Source organism: Pieris brassicae, chromosome 5 (genome assembly GCF_905147105.1).
Source record: "Pieris brassicae chromosome 5, ilPieBrab1.1, whole genome shotgun sequence".
NCBI lineage: Eukaryota > Metazoa > Arthropoda > Insecta > Lepidoptera > Pieridae > Pieris > Pieris brassicae.
This window is the reverse complement of record NC_059669.1, coordinates 1,762,585-1,780,721: the sequence shown is the minus strand read 5'-3', so window position 1 is coordinate 1,780,721 and position 18,137 is coordinate 1,762,585. Positions and strand designations below refer to the sequence as shown.

The window sequence follows — 18,137 nt, the reverse complement described above, 5'->3', positions numbered from 1 at the left end:
ACATGACAAGGCTAACACTAAATATTTAATTCTTTCTATACACCTTTAATCACGTTCCGAAATAAATCAAAAGTTATACTTGTCGGCCTTTAAATTCCTAAAGGTTCGTTTTAACCCAAATGCGCGCGCATTCTTATTTTCCATGTAAGTATATGTCCTTATTAGTTACAACCTTGCCACCGTTCTTCAGTGTACCAGAGCCTTTAACAGAGAACTTACGCTAGTTTTAGTGTCGTTATGTATTTATTACGAAGATAAACAAACTTTTAATAATGTGGGTGGATGTTAGCGGACGTGAAAAACAGAGCTACTTGACGCAAAGTAACGGCTCTTTCATACCCGGGTAAGTTAAAATTTTAAATTTGTAACAAAATTCTTATTTTCTAACTTTGCGTGCTAATTCCGTGACGACGACGCAAATTGATGTTGTTAACTGTAGTGTAATTATTACTGGTTCAATGTGAGTCAAATAAGAATTTATTTTCACTATTGCACCTAGGTGACCCGTTTTAGGAGAGTATTAAAAGTAGCACAGAGCAGTGGAATCAAAGTAAAAAAATAATAAAACAAATATATTATAATACAATTGTCATTGAGAAGCTTTGGTAACTCCAACAAGTCTAGAAATCTTTTAACTACTAAAGATGTTTCTTAGTCTAGACACAAATAAAGTTTAGTATTTAATCGTCTTAATGCTGTTAATGAAATCGGTAATCCTTTAATCCTAATCCTAAGTGTTCAATCTTCCAGTTGATATCAAGTTTAGACTAAAGAGATTAGCTAGCCGGTTTTTTTCCTTTCATTTCAGCCAGAAAATTGTAAATTCTGAAACATTAAAAAAGTCATACGAGAGCTTCGTTATCAGATAATATTGATTGGTTCAAATTTTTATTATAAAATTTAGAGGTTTGTTTTCCAGTCCACAGTTACTTTTTTTTAATGACTTAAAAATAGTATTGTCTTTTGTTAAAATAGCTTTTACACATTGAAAGAAAACACACATACAACATATACTTTTTACCGGATTGAAGCTACGTATAATTATTTTACATAATTTTAAATTTTGAAAATTTAAAATAAAATGAGGAATATACGATTAATAAATATAAATGAGTCATACAATTAAAGTTCAATGTTTGTATACACCTGACAATATTTAGTTGCTTCTAATCTGTATCTAATAATATTCACCTAGTATTGTAAGATTTTTGATATAAAACTTTTAAAACTTAAGTCGTTCATTTATGTTTAACTGTTGCTTAAGTTGTTTAGAAAATAATCAACAATTTCATTGACTTATACCGTTTTTAGATGTATATCTATCTATTTACCTACTTTATTAGAAATAATAAAATGGTCGATTCTTTAAAATACTCCGAACTACCCAACTTAGACTGACTACGGCTACTATTAAAAAACCAGTGGCGCTTCAACACCTGGCCTTGACACCAAATATCTCGTAACAAGTATCAAATATCCAGTATGTTTGATAATTTTTAGGCGATCATCCTAGTCTGTTTAGGGCTAAGGCATACCGGTTTCCACGTGATGTTTTCCTTCATCGTACGAGAGAAAGTTTTTTTTTGTACATAGGATGAAAAGTCCATTGGTACCTAGCCGTGAGTCAAACGCACCTCGGTTAGGTCTACTACAAAAATCTACGGCTGTCAAAAAGTTATTAAAATAAGCACTTGATATATCATAATCAAAGAATTGTCGTACAATTCACATTAAACAGCAAATTTTATATCATAGACAACATGTTATTTAATATTATACTTGTAAAACTTTCAAGTTTAAAATGAACTTTAAAGTTTAGTTTCTAAAGTTATGGTCGCCGAAACTTAATACAGTTGCGAAGTTATTTGGGCTGAAGCCAAATTTGTATAAAATTGTCATCGCTTGTAAATTTTATCTGTAACTGAGTTTTAACGTTAACCTCGTTGTTAAGTGAAAAAAAAATCAACTATAATTAAACACACACGCTACACAAAGATCTTCATTTGTTTCTAAACAAATTGTTTAAACTCAGCCGCAATTATTATTTTTGTTTATTGTTAGAAGTAGGCAACCTCTGCAGGTTAAATTGTTCGAGCAACCTTCAGCTTTTTTAAACTTAACCTTGGGAAAAGCCCGTGACATGGTGCCAATCGACTACAGCTTGTAATCAAATAGAAATCATTCTTCATTTCCCACGCAACACGCAAAATTTTGCGGTATAAGGGAATCGGCTATCACTTGCAACGAAGAGTAAATAAACATAAAAAGACAGGCAGATTTACCACGTTACCACTTCCCCGTGACCTTACTTTGACCTTAACCCATGAATAATTCATTTGACTTTCTAGTTCACGGGTCAGCAATCAGCATTTAAATCTCAAAATAACTATTCACAAACCACATTGTTTAGGTGATTGATGTTCAAGCTTTTTAAAATAAATCTAATTTAGAGATTTTAGTGATTATTTTTTACCTTGGCAAATTGTTAAATGAATAAAAGTATTAACATGTATTGAAGACACATTTTAATTGTTTCTCATGCTTGTGATTGAGCTAAATTACCCACATAATAACTGCAAAGTTTCTGTAATGACTACCGATTCCCACATGCCATAAAACAGTGGCGAGCCTATCATTATGATTTTATCACATTCGACGTAGCAAGGCCGTACCGGTCGTTCCGTTCCTGGCACAACACTATCTCATCCATGATATATGATTAGTGATGGGGAAAATTGTAGATTGCTAAGATAGATACAAAAGGTAATATGTTGTCAAGAAAGTTGTTTCTTAGGCAACTGCATAAGTTTTGGCAGGGTTAACTAACTTAAATTTTCTTTATTAGTAGAGCTCAGATTAATAACTGTGTATGGGTTACGCAAGTAAGCAATGTAAATAACATTCGTGTGTGTAAAAATAATTCTATAATATCTGGGAACAAGATCACTAAGTTACGTTTAAAGAACTTTATGTATATGTGTTTCTTTAAGGCGCTTTTGAATTGGTTAAACAAGCTAATATTACTATTTCCAGATAATAATTACACACCCTCATACTTAATAGACTTCTTCAAATCATTTGTACGCATCTTGAGCAAGATAACCATACTGGCTCGACGAGTATGGCGTGTAGTAGTGTGTTTGATTTTTTTTTAAAGATAAGCCACTATGGACAGAGTTTTTTTTTAAATTAAGATTCAGGTGCTATGTTTAATCGTCGTAATTTTGACTTTTATATAGATTTTAATAGTCTGTGTTAATCCTAAGTACTGCTTTTATTAATTTATTTCGTACCTAGTGTTTGTTTGTTTTTGCGTGCTCATGTTTCAATGATGTTGACATGTTCTCTGGCTCCATTAAAGAATTATAAATTAAATGACGTAAGTAATGATTTACCCAGTTTTAATCTAATTGCAGTATCACAGCAGTCAAATCTTAACAGATTTTTTTCTACGCTTTGACGTGAATCTAATGTAGCGATAAAACTTACTTTGATATCCGAAACGTACCAAAAAACCAAATTGTGTTTTATTTTAAAACAACTTCAAATACCCAAAGAAGGAAATTTATTAGACCTCGATACGGTTCTAAATTTAGTTTTCAGGATAGCTATAGAAAACCAACAAATACTTTTAGTTATCAATTCCACTAAGACGTAATGTCTTATAAATATAGGTCTTCCTAGGATCATTTCTATAGTAAGCTCTTTAAGCAACTGCTCATGTGGGAAAGTGCCAGCGAGGAAGAAGACGGGTATTGATGTAAATCACCAGCCCTTAGCAATCACGTCGCTGTGTAAATAGTTAAAAAACTCAGACATCCTAAACCTGTGTTCTATAATCTAGATTATAAGGTTTCCTATGTAAAAAGTTCATGTCACCCAAAACCTAGCCAGTATTTTCGTATCGTATATCAAACTGTACGAGGGCATCAGATTACAGTGGCCTTGATAATCGCGTGCTACCAGCGATTGTAAACGTTAATTATATCAATAAAACTGTTTAAAGTACTTTTAACTATAAAACTATAAGTTTCGATCTCGGGGCAAACGGAAGAATTTACCGAAGGCATCCCCTTCCACGCTCTCAGTGGACTTTACCAATGTTAGGGGGCTCAACTCTAATCTTAACGCGGTTCACTTTCACCTCGAAACTGCGAAGCCGGCCTTATTCTTCCTTACTGAGACTCAGATATCCTTCCCGGCTGATACTTCCTACCTCTCCTACCCGGGGTACAAATTGTAACATTCATTTGTGCCGCGGGCGGGAGTTTGCGTGTACGTCAGAGAGGATATCTGTTCTCGTCGCCTCGGGTCGCTTGAAGGAAGGGACCTATCTAGCCTCTGGCTGCGCGTAGACTGCGATGACCATCCGCGATTCTACGCATGCCTGTATAGGTCCCATAGCGGAAATACCGAAACTGAGCGACTCATTGAGCACATCCAAATGGCTACAGATTCCCTGCTCGAAGGGGTTCCTACCGCTGAAATCGTGATACTTGGCGATTTTAACGCTCACCATGCCGATTGGCTGGGTTCGGAAACCACCGATCACGCGGGAAGATCCTTTCACGACTTTGCTTTAGCTTACGACCTGTCACAAATGGTCCCTGCGATTACGCGAATACCAGATGTGGATGGTCATAAACCCTCTTTGTTGGACCTTCTGCTGACCTCACATCCGGAGACCTATCAAGTCTCTGTTGACCCGCCATTGAGTTCATCGGATCATTGTGTGGTCCGGAGTACTGTGCCTACTACGCGCCCTCCTCGGCCCCGTTTTTCGGGTTGTCGTCGTATTTGGCACTATCGGTCAGCAGATTGGGATGGGATGCGGTCTTTCTTTGCGTCCTACCCTTGGGGGCCTATGTGCTTTTCGTCGGAAGCTCCAGATTCCGTCGCTGCCTCTGTCGCCGAAGTGGTTCTGCAGGGCATGGAACTTTTTATTCCATTCTCTGCGGTGCCGATCGGTGGCAGGTCACAGCCCTGGTTTAAGCGTTCTTGCAAGGCGGCATCGCGTCGAAAGCGAGAATGCTTTAATGCATGGGCGGAGGCGGCGATATCTCGTGATGCCAATACCAGCGAACATAAAAAAGCATATAACTCAGCCTCCAGGTCCTTCAAACGGGAAATCGCTAAGGCAAAGTCAGAGCACATCGCCAGATTTGGCGAGAGATTGGCCCAACTCCCTTCTGGGACCCGAGCTTTCTGGTCTCTCGCCAAAGCTGTACAAGGGAATTTTTGTCAGCCATCGATACCACCGCTGCACAGAGAGGATGACTCGCTCGCCCACACTGCGAAGGAGAAGGCCGACCTCTTGGGCTGTCTCTTTGCGTCCAACTCGACTTTGGATGACCGGGGGAGATCACCACCGGCGATTTCGCGGTGTGATAACTCAATGCCGGAAATCACATTCCAGCAACGTGCTGTTCGCAGAGCACTATCTTCCTTGGACATTCATAAGTCGAGCGGGCCGGATGGTATCCCTCCAATTGTGCTGCGTACATGTGCTCCTGAGTTGGCTCCGGTCCTGACGCGCCTTTTCCGGTACCTGTACTCGCTCGGCACTGTCCCGAAGTGCTGGAAGACCGCTTCGATACATCCGATCCCTAAAAAAGGCGATCGCACTGATCCATCCAACTATCGCCCAATCGCAATAACCTCCTTGTTCTCCAAAATAATGGAATCCATTATTAATGGCCAGCTCTTGAGTTATCTAGAGGGCCACCAGCTGATTAGCGATTATCAGTACGGCTTTCGTCGTGGTCGTTCAGCTGGTGACCTTCTAGTATACCTTACTCATAGATGGGCAGAGGCAATTGAGTCCAAGGGGGAGGCACTAGCGGTTAGTTTGGACATAGCGAAAGCCTTCGATCGGGTGTGGCACAAAGCACTGCTCTCGAAGCTACCAGCCTACGGGCTTCCTGAGAAATTATGCGACTGGATCTCCAGCTTTCTAGCCGATCGGAGCATCAAGGTCGTCGTCGACGGAGCATGTTCCGACCTTAAACCCGTGAATGCTGGGGTCCCACAAGGCTGTGTTCTGTCCCCGACCCTGTTTCTTCTGCATATCAATGACATGTTGCAACTTAGCAACATTCATTGCTATGCGGACGACAGCACTGGGGATACTCTTTACACTGGCCGGGCAGGTATTTCTCGGGCAGTTGTCGATGAGTACCGGAACAAACTTGTGTCTGAAGTCGAAACTCTTTTACGTGGAGTCTCGGACTGGGGTAGACTAAACCTAGTCCAATTTAACCCCAAGAAGACACAAGTTTGCGCGTTTTCCGCGAAAAAAATACCCTTTGTCGCTACTCCTCTTTTCGAAAACACTCTTCTTGAAGCCACAGCCAGCATCGGAATACTTGGCGTTGACATATCGAACGACGTTCAGTTTCGCGGTCATTTGGAGGGAAAGGCTAAATTAGCCTCCAAAAAGCTTGGTGTGCTCAGCAAGGCGAGACGGTACTTCACTCCGGGCCACCGCTTGCAACTCTATAAAGCGCAAATACGGCCCCACATGGAATACTGTTCTCACCTCTGGGCGGGGGCTCCCCAGTACCAGCTCCTTCCACTTGACCGTATCCAACGAAGAGCGGTTCGAATCGTCGATGACCAATCCCTCTCCGAGCGGCTCGATCCTTTGGCGTTGCGTAGAGATGTGGGGTCACTCTGCATCTTCTACCGCATTTACCATGGAGAGTGTTCAGAGGAGTTGTTCGGATTAATACCTGCAGCTGAGTTTCAGCATCGGACGTCGAGGCAAAATACAAAATTCCACCCGTATCACCTCGACGTCCGACGTTCCACGACTGAGCGTTTCTCAAGGCAATTTTTGCCGCGCACCACCGCTATGTGGAACCAGCTGCCCACTGAAGTATTTCCGAACCAATTCGACTTAGGGTCCTTCAAGAAAAGAGCGTACAAATTCTTAAAAGGCCGGCAACGCACTCGCGAGCCCTCTGGCATTGAGAGTGTCCATGGGCGGCGGTATCACTTAACATCAGGTGAGCCTCCTGCCCGTTTGCCCCCTATTTTATAAAAAAAAAAAACCACTCCAAGTCTCTCCGGCTTTCTTTGCCTCATGCAACTGTACGGTACCAGGTTTCCCTGCCACGGCCAAACTTCCGCTTTTCTTGCGGATTCTAAAGAATCGGAAATATGATTCAAATTCAAAATCATTTATTCATTTAGGTAACACAATGTACACTTATGAAGGTCAATGAATAAATACATATTAAATGATTATAATTTTACATTAAATACTACCAGTTTTCAAATCAAGGGCATAGAACGGCCGAGAAGTGCCAGTTCTTCTAAACTCTTCGATTGGGATCCTTTCCGAATGTAAGGATCCATTTCCATTTGCATCACTTGATCTGCTGGTTAATCGGCAACATTCCCAATTATTGTTTTTATTATTATTGAAGCTTTAATAATGGACCCATACAACAATCGGTTAGTTCACATTTCTTGAATTAAGTATTAGTTGTGTTAGTATAAGTTCTTAAAATTAAGGTTAGTTTTTTGTTGCGGTCTAGCATTTGTATGGTAAAAGGGTAAAAGCCTCCTTCGTATTTTTCATGAGCAACATTCATCCAGATTTTCCCGCTATTTCTACTTCGTCCATCTTTTCTTTTGACGTCCTATATCTTTCCAGTAGGTCCAGTACATATTTTGTTTCGAGTGTCTATCTTATAATCCCCCCCCCACACCCCTGAAAATATGACGTGTCCATTTCTTTATACGCCTTAAGCGTGCGTCTGTATGTTTTGTATTATTACGAATGCCAATATTTACGTATTACGAATGTCAATAACCAATTTATGACTGCTCAAACGGATTTTACAAAAAATGTGTGCATTTTTTAAATCTTACTAAACAAATATTAATCGAACGACGATGTTTACTTCCAAATAAGTATCCACGAAGCGCTGTCAAAATTTTTCAAGGAAAATTTATCGTTACTATTGCATTGCGTTACGTATTTCATTTTACGTATTGTTCGTACTGATTATTTTAGAGTACAGAACACGTCAAACAAAACAAACAACCGTTGTTTAATTCTTTGGAACATAGGCCTCCGTATAATATTATGACAAAAAACAGCATTGAATTATATATATGTACTTATTAGTAAAATATATGTAGACTAATACAAAAACTTTTAATTAAGAATGGTTCTGATGTTTAAGCTCACTTTGATCCTGTATTACAACTTTGAGAAAGACCCTTTCTAGTCCTCTTGGATATATAAGTTACGGACTAATAGGTATTAAATATATACGTAGGTTGACGTAATAGATAATAGAAGAAACTGATATAAACAAGCACTAAAGCCAGCTCAGCGAGCGAGAAAAATGCTACACAATCTGATATTTCTCAAGCCATAGAACCCAGATCTAGGTTCATAAATGCTTAAAATAAGAGAGGACCATAAACCGGTTTCAATTTTCAGCAATTCTCTGTATAAATCACCTGAAAATTAAGCTTTAAGGGGCATTCGCTATTTTTTTTTTCGCGTAGTATATCGCTATCAAATATTATGTCAGTGGTTTAACAGGTCTTGGAACTAGGTTCTAGCTTTATTGATGTTCTAGAATACAGGGTAAAAGTTGAAATCTATATATGTAATTACAAAAGATACATCAAAATGTACACATATACCATACGCACATAACCGAAGCACCATATTTGAATTTTTTCTTGTGTTCCTCATTGATAAGAGGTTTGTATAAATAGAATGTATATTAGTAGTAAAAAAAAGTTGACATAAATTCATTAAAAAGTGAGCTATGTGACAGAAGACAGAAGTTTTGAGTAAGAACACAAAATAATGGCTAGTCCATACATATAGGAAGACTATGTAACATATCGCATAGGGACGGAATTAAAGCTGGTAAAAAAGCAGGGCTATAAAATTCACCGCCAGTACATGAAAGAATTTTACGTGATATTCTCTCATGAGAACATACCTTAACTAAACATGAGCGTGGAGAGGCGGAGGAAACCGTCGTATCGCGTGTCGGGAAGCGGATAAGGCTCTGCTACCACATCCCGCCACGTCGATTGTTGGTGGCGCCTTGGGGTTCTAGTAGGTATGCACATATTGGCGAGTCTCACATAACCCTTCCGCATTAAGCAGTTGCATCGTGGGCATATGGGCATTGCATTTTCCAACTTAAAAAAATGGAAACACACCGTGTAGTACTTGTTATGCAAAATGTCGGCAATCAATCAAACTACGGAAACAGAACGAAATGAAAACAATAACACGGTTTTTACTTATATTACATAATTCGGTAAAACTTTCTCACAATACAAAGAGATGTCTTTGAAGACATTTATTTTAATTTCCTATTTAGCTGTGACTACTGCCTTGCTTGATTATAGAAGATGTTTATTACATCGTGGGAAGTGTAAGTATTATTTACACTCCTTAGTTATATTTATTTATAAGTTATATAAAATATGGCATTAAAAATTTTACATCAATTATTTTAGGACATAGAAATTTTAAACTAAATAAAAATCGAATTAAAGAAAAATATGTATAAATAAATAAATTTACTGAGTTCAAAAGGCAATAATTATAATAAAAATATTTGGACTTCATTTATCATACTATTATAATCGAAATCAAATTGAGTCATAAAATTATCTTAAACTTGGGTTCGAGCCTGGATAAAAATTTATGAATATGAATAACAAATAAGTTCGAGACCCACGACATTGTAGATTAATGGACACAGTAAACAATATTTTTAATTCTACGTTTATATCATGTTAAGTAAGAAAAAAATTATGATTTTTACAGGTGTATCATATTGTCCGCGTAAAATGCACGCGTATCACACGCGTTGTGATGGTGAAACTATGACACAAAAAACTTGCGACTCACCTGAAGCCTCTCTCTTGGGTATGTAACCGCGATTCAATACACAGTATAAATAAATACACATATTCCTGTGTGGTAATAATGAAACCGAAAAATAAAACAAAAATGTCTGACTTTAGTCTATTCTCTCTTAGCACAAATATGCATGTTCCGTACCATGCAAAAATAGGTAGTAATGATGTCATATCCTAGTCAAGGCCATAAGTGCAGTTACAAATGAAAATGCATTTTTTGCAATGTTTTTCGATTAAGTAATGTTATATTATAAAAATTTATACCTATATATTTATTAAAGTATGAGTAAAAAATAAAATAATATTCCATTCCAAATACCTTTGGCTTTTGGCTTTAATATGTTTGGCTACGAATCTATGGATTTACGCACTGTTTGCAAGGGTCATTTCGCCACTGCTTGCTCAAAGATTTTTAAGAGCTCAATGTTGCCTTGTCGTTTAGAGCAGGCCATGTCCTCACAAACTGACTATAATTTGAAGTCTTGAGGTCTGACCCAGTCTTCAGCTCTTATAAAGTCCGGAACGTTGGTTTCAGGCCAGGCTTGGGTAGTTGGTGCCTTGGGACCAGGTACAGAATCCTGCTGAAAAGTACACAGCATATTTTTAAAAAGTGTATTGCTGACAGGTATCACAACATGATCCAAGGATGTATCGTGATTTGTTTTAACTCCTTGATAAGACACACCCCACCAAACCATCACTGACGCATGATGATCACCACGTTGTACCTTTCGGACCACTAAAGCAGCTTCTTTAGAAGTGTGAGCGTACACTTTATTATTTTTAAAATTGTATTGTTCTTCAGTCGTGAACAGTTTTTCATCGGTAAGAGAATATTTTTGTGCTTTTCATCTGCATATTACGACGTTTTGATCGATCTACTCTACTCTACTTATTTGTAAAGATGTATTTAGGGCATGTTTAGACAGGTCGATATACAGGACGATAATGTTTAAGTCTTGTTTTATAATAAGTCCTAGCGGGAATCTTCATTTCTCACGATAAGATTGTATGCTTCCTAATAAGGTTTCTATGAATTCTGGCTTTAACAGCATTAACAGCCTCTTTAGTTCTAACAGCACCTCTTTAGTTCTAACCTATCTTGTTTGGTCTTCGATGTGAGTGTTATTGTATCTGTGAATAGTACGATATACGGCTGATACCAAGCTTTTGAAGTGTCTGGAATATGATCGTCGGCTCGATACCCATTTTGTGCTAGGCGATCACTGAGCAAATATGAGAAATGGCGCAAAATCGAAAGAAGTTTTTGTGTTCCAAATTGAAAATAACTAAAAAGTTGACAATTTTTTTTTATGTAACAGTATTTATGGCCAGACTACTGACTTTTCAAATGTAAATTTGATTTTCTTATTCAAAAGACCTATTGATGCGGCCAGGTGATACACGTAAAGAACATATTATGCTATCAATAAATACTTTTAAACATACTTTTTATAAGTTCCTAATAATTTTACATTTACATTAAACAAAAGCATTTTAAAAAATGCTTTTGTTTGTAGATATATTCGATAGGAACTATAAATAATTTAGGTGGGCTGAAAACTTCCTGCCTATTTTCTTTGATAGAATTTGATTTAATTATTTAACATAGTTGCCTTCGTGAGAGATACAACCATTGTAGCGACCATACACACAATTTTTAAAGTAATATAATTATATAATTTTTAAAGTAAGTTAACGATTTGCTTTATTTTTCCTCAAAATATGCTTCAGTTTCGCCGATTGCATCTTCATCTACGCAAAACTTATATCCAGCGAGCATTCTCTTGAGGTCTGAAAACAGGAAAAAGTCGCTGGGGGCCAATTTGGAAAATGAGGATTAATTAATTATTTATAGTTTTGGAATTTGTCAAGTTATTGACTGACATCTTCAATACAATATTGGATTTGATTGAATTGTATCTTTCAGGATCTCTCTACTTATTTCATGTTTAGTATTGATTGAGATTGAGTGATTGTGTCACTCTATTTTAATTCATTCTAATCGATACAGTAGTCTGTGTACGAGTTGTTATGAACCAGAACATTTTTATAGGCTACACATGCGGCTGGTCTCGTTGTGATTGCAATGGGAACTTGGTTTATGATGAAAAGTCAGGATTCTGCGTGACATTAGAGTTCTGTGAACAGAACAAGTTCCCTGATGAAGTGAGGCGAAAGCATGGAGATACAGATATGGAAACGCAAAGGCGGACAAAACTACGACCCTCTAAGAGGATTAAGATCCCCGATGACGATCCTTTAGTACATTTAACGTAATTAAATAATATTTCAATATTCTCGAATCTCATTATTGTTTTATTCACGACAACTCCTTTTTTATAATTTATGATTTAGGATTCCGAATTTTGACAAGTTTAAGAAAGAAAATTAAAAAGATATCGGTACTGAGACAAGGATCCAGGGGCCTTCAAAAGATAATGTAAATTATTAAAAAACGGTTTTAGTTTAAGTAATACTGTGTGTTGATAGATGCGGTATGCCTTAGTATCAGACGGGCCTCCTGCCTGTTTGCCCTGAGAAAAAAAGGTTGTGACAACATATATTCTGAAACTTACAGAGGTTCATTAAATATTTACGGTTACTTCAACTTAAGTGAAGTTAAATAAGTTTACAGATCCAATCGCAAGCTAATAAGAATTTTCTCTGCACCATCAGTTTTTAACTACTCAGGAAACACATTTCGTATGACAGTTGCATATATAATCACTTATCTGTAACTAATGTTTAGAATAGAATGTTAATTGAGATAAAAAAATACATATAAAATATTCTTTTTCGACGTTGGTAAAGTGTACAAACAAGTGCTTCCCAGTAATGCAGAAAGCATTCACTTATAAACAGCTAAGACAATCACCACAGGCAATTCCGAGTCATGCTCACTTTGTTGTTCTTGTGTTTGTTAAAGACTTGTGAGTCCATGTATTATGGTAAAGTTGGTAGTCCTGGATGCCTTATGTACAATGGAACATGTAAGTACCTAGCTTCAAACATTTATACAACTATAAAAATATTAATAGCATGTTACCAAAAAAAGAAAATAATAATTTGACCGATTTATCCGTATCAAATGAAGTCTGCCGTTCAACCGCTCACCGCCGCTTTATGAAACCAGCTGCCGATCCAAGAATTTCCGAAATATACTTAGGGGCAAAAAGTACCTTAAAGACCGGCATCACTTGCAAGCTTCCGGGTGTTGCAGGAGTCTATAGGCCGCAGAAAGCAATAAATTCTGTGTGTGCCTTGTCTGTGCCTTCTCGTTTGCTCTTTTCCATAAAAAAGCTTCAGATCGTAGAATTGTATCTTAGTAAGGAAAATGACTCAGGTCGGATATATTCAGGAAACTAAATATCATATTAGATTATCTTGAGGAATATAAGTGAACATGAGTAATGTAAGAGCCATCTTTTAAATACGAAAACAACAAAATAAACTGCCTAACTGTTTACTTACTGAATTTTACTTCTGTTCAGTTAATTTTAGAAAAGTATTAGGTTCAGTTCTCGGAGATAACAGTATTTTTTTTTTATAAAATATGGGGCAAACGGGCAGGAGGCTCACCTGATGTTAAGTGATACCGCCGCCCATGGACACTCTCAATGCCAGAGGGCTCGCGAGTGCGTTGCCGGCCTTTTAAGAATTTGTACGCTCTAATAATAATAATTATTTTTATAATATCTTCCAGGCGTGGACCACTGTCCAGAATACATGCATAGACTGAACAGCGAATGTCGTCCGACTCCATCGCAACGCACTTGCGACGAACCAGTCGCATTATCAATGGGAACGATTTGCGACTGGTCGCGGTGTGACTGCGACTTTCCATTCGTCCTCCACCTTCCTTCAGGATATTGCTTCGCATATGAAGATTGCCCGTAATAAAATCATGTTCAGATACCGTTAAATATAAAACTTTATTAGATAAATGGGGTTGTGAAATCATTCGTGTTTTATTGTAAATTTTACGTTAACATTATTTTCAATTTTATTTAATGAGATTAATTGAACATATAATATGACATATTAGTCTTCGATTTACTAGTCGGCCTAAAATTTACCGAATTAAATGCATTCAAATACTTGTAACAATTTAAAATATGATTAAACCGGATTAATTAGGTCGTAACACTATTTTATTTAACATTTTTTCAAAGAAAACATTTAGAATTTTTAAATTATAAATATATATATACGATGAACATTATGTACTAACAAAGACAGTTTACTAATTATTTATTGTTTAAGATTATAGGAATGTATGATTTAAAAAATCAAATGAAATCTTATATGAAACAGCTCAGTATGACGAGTATATACTTCCTCAATAAATGGACTGCTTAAAAAATCTGCTTTTTTTTCGTTTTTTTATACTCGATTTATTGAGGCAACTCTGCACCACCTTTGTAAATTTACGGTATCTACACTATAATTATAGGAAATAGAAAAAAATACGAATTTCATAGTTTTCAGTGAATAGGCACCAAAACTACTACTGATTAGAAAAATTCTTTCACCATTACAAGCCTACATTATCCCTGAATAAATTGTTTCCACAATATCAAACCTTCCTGTGATAAAAATCATACAATGCCCTTAGTGTTTAGTTCAATAATTCGTTCAGGATATTGATGGAGCTCCCTCGCTATTGCGTATCTCTGCGAAGGCACGGAAGCCGGTGCAGAAAGGTGGTAATAGCGAGAAGGCTGCATTGTCCGTACATGGGATACCCTTTTTAATTTAATTATTTAGTATACTTTAAAGCACACACTTTTTATTATATTAACTAACAGACTTATAAACATATGGACTTATGATTGAATTAATTAATGATTATAACTTATATTTTGGGTTATTTGGGATGCCATAATTGCCTAAATCTGTGTTTATAATTTTTTGTATTGGTAACAAAATTTTATTTATATAATATACTTTAAAGCACACACTTTTTATTATATTAACTAACAGACTAATAAGCATATGGACTTATGATTGAATTAATTAATGATTATAACTTATATTTTGGGTTCTTTGGGTTGCCATAATTGCCTAAATCTATGTGTTTATAATTTTTGTATTGGTAACAAAATTTTCAGGTACACAGGCCACTGTCCCTTGCTCAAGTTTCGATATGGCAAATGCTATGGGGATAACACTAGGCAAATTCTTCGTGAAATACGATCAAAGGGTCTCTTCAAGTAAGGACTTTTAATAGCACCGTGTTGTTTCACAGTAAATCTTCTAAGCACTGCACTTTGACGGCTTCAAGGCGTTTTAAAATCATATAATAAACAATAATTACAAATACTTCAAAACAATTCGTTACCTTGATGCCTTTAAGACCAACGAAGTATATGTCAATCTAAACTTGAGCACTGTCAAAATTTTAAAGTGAGATATAGTTTAACACAATTTCAAAATTAATTTATAGTTTCACGCTGTGAAGTAGGACAGGAGTTTTTAAGTCTCGCACTTTATAAATAGGTTTTGTTAACGCACGCATGCCTCAATTAGTTAAACAATTGTATGTCACATTTTGTATTAACCTGACATTGACGTAACATTTGACAGCTATTTATCTTGTCTTTTGTTAAAATAGCTTTTACACAATAAGTAAACACTTTTTAAACGGATTGAAGCGTGCGTGACGCTGTAAAGCACGTAGCTGTAAAGCAGCTTCACGGTGACACGCGAAACTTCGGAAAAATTTAAAATTATGTAAATAATTATACGTTTTTAATAATAATACATAGCTTCAATCCGTTTAAAAAGTGTTTTCTTAATATATTGTGGTTTGTCTAATTCAAATTCAAAATTCATTTAGGTAACACAATGTATACCTACTTATGATCGTTAATAAAGTAATACAGATGCTTCTAATTTTATATTTACTGCCAGTTCTCAAATAAAGTGCGTAGAACGGACGAGAAGTACTGGCAATAATCTCTCCGCCACTTCTTTTTTTCTATAAAAAGTACAATGATCATTATTTTCAGTAAGCCATTGGAATATCGGCCAAGGGACAACTACGAATTGGAGAATATGCCACGACATGACGCAAAACGCGACGTCTACGACGGTCTAAAGCATCGTCAACCGACATATTTGACTGGATATACGGGATACGTGCCTGGGATGAATTTTGCGTAATTATGTTATTTAGAAGATATATGTCAAACAAATAATTGCTCAGGGATTTCTAATTATGTTCAGGAATTCAATAGAAACGTTTAGTCTTTTAGTTTACACCTGTTTTAAGGCACCGGGCCCTTGTTTTGTAACTTCCAATAGCGACACTGACAGCGACCTCTTAGTGTGAGTTTTTGTACAAGGTATACGACATTAGCGTTAAGAATATTGAGAACCATATGAAGATGATTGTGTAAAACTCAACTCCACTATTATAAACAATGTTATGAATTAAAGGAGTATTTAACACTCAACAGAATTATCGGAATTAATTTTTGAAAACAATTTTCTTATAATGCCTGTTTTTTTTAAATAAAAATATTCAGATATGGTAAATCCTACGGCCGCACAGCAGATGATTGCATGGCAGACTTCTCTCGTAATCAACGTCAACTGAAACGAAAGGCAGATTTGAATAAAAGCTATGTTCGATCTCGAAGCGCACCTAAAATGGAAACTATTCACTCGAGAGACGAGATCAGAAGAGATCTCAACAGATTTACCGAGATCAATAAGTATAAGGGTAAGGAACATTATGATAAGTAGGGATAGAAAGATTTCCATAATATTACAGAAAGCTTAGCAGGCCCATTATCAGCATAGCACATTCGAAATCAATCAATATTTCTTAGACACTAAACGAATACTACTCATGTAAATAAATTATATTATTTAACTACCTAAATGTTTCGAGTACTCTTCAGCTGGGTCAGTTCTGTATTGAATTTTATCCTAACTAACGCCATTTTGAAATGAAAGTTCAACTTATTTTTGTCTATGCCTCTGCGTTGAAGCCGTTAAAGTAAAAATACCTTGTAACCATTTTCGTATAAAATATGTCATTAGTAACGGTTGTTATTTACTTTTTGATGCTTTTACTCTTGCGGAATCTCTGGGAGAAATTAAGAAATATTGTTTGCATTGTTAGAATATATTTCTTTATTGCTTATCATCTTATTTTTCCTCTTGATTTCCTTCAATCTACTAAGGTTACTTATGTTTAGGATAAGTTATTTGACCAGACCGATTCTTATAGCAAACTAAGGTTTATTTAAAATTGTTAATGTATTATTTCAGAAAATACAATATCACCGGAGTTCCCACCCATCGCTGGCTACACAGGTCATATACCACGCATTAAGGGATCAGAGGCATCCCTAAGCCAACGATATCATTGTGCCGCAAAACGCGGATTGGAACTCATACAAATTGAACGAGAAAATCGAAAAGAACTACAAAACGCCGACGCAAATATCCGAGCCATTATCAAACCTAACGATAAGAAATACTCTTATTGGAATTGGGGATAGCATACAGGTAGAAGAATGTTCTTTACCAAATATAGGTGAACATTCTTCTTAAAATGTCCGAAACGACAATATACGCGTCAGTATTAATCGATTGTGTGATGTATGTTGTAACCCCAAGAAGAAATTGATGAAAATTTGTCAATTACGTAGTGTGGGTGTCTATTTTTGGAGGTTATTTCGAAATCCAAATTAGGACGAAAACAAAATACCCATTGTCATTTTAGCGATAAAATACTTAGACGTCAGGAACCCATGATACGGCACGGATGATGCATTATAATATATACCATTGTAATAATGGTATATATTATAAATTTTGAAGGCTTTTTTCGGGTAAATATAGAAGGCATACAAAACCTCCTTCAAAAATAAGTTCAGTTCAGTATTTAATAGAATTTTAATGTGTTTTTCTTATATTTTCGATGATTTGCTAAGCATTCCAAGAGTATATAGATGATACTCCTTTTGCCAATGCAATATATTAACTAGTGCAATCGTTATTTACTTTATGTAAATATGTAGCTTTGTACTATGTTATAAGTAAGACGTAAGTGTAACATGTAAGACAATTAAAACAGATTCAAAAAGATATTGCTTTTATTAATTATTAACATAAATCATAATTTTAAAAGTATAAAGTTTTTGTTTTTAATAGCTATAAGGCACTTTTTACATTATAAACATTGTATTAAGGCACATACGAGTTTA

The 18,137-nt window shown here is 36.1% G+C and overlaps 1 protein-coding gene across 3 annotated transcripts; it reads left to right on the top strand.

The window, feature by feature from the left end:
* The first annotated feature begins 203 nt into the window (after positions 1 to 203).
* LOC123710156 (protein FAM166B-like) lies at positions 204 to 18,084 on the top strand. 3 transcript variants are annotated; one of them, XM_045661890.1, is made up of 6 exons: positions 12,816 to 12,905; positions 13,619 to 13,808; positions 15,027 to 15,128; positions 15,927 to 16,076; positions 16,446 to 16,642; positions 17,197 to 18,084. In XM_045661890.1, the coding sequence occupies exons 1-6, from the start codon at positions 12,854 to 12,856 to the stop codon at positions 17,427 to 17,429; spliced, it is 924 nt and encodes a 307-aa protein (XP_045517846.1). In that variant the 5' UTR covers positions 12,816 to 12,853; the 3' UTR covers positions 17,430 to 18,084. The 3 variants fall into 3 exon arrangements, with proteins under 3 accessions (XP_045517847.1, XP_045517848.1, XP_045517846.1); XM_045661891.1 differs by lacking the exons at positions 12,816 to 12,905; positions 13,619 to 13,808 and adding an exon at positions 204 to 343; XM_045661892.1 differs by lacking the exons at positions 12,816 to 12,905; positions 13,619 to 13,808; positions 15,027 to 15,128 and adding an exon at positions 204 to 343.
* The last annotated feature ends 53 nt before the right edge of the window (positions 18,085 to 18,137 follow it).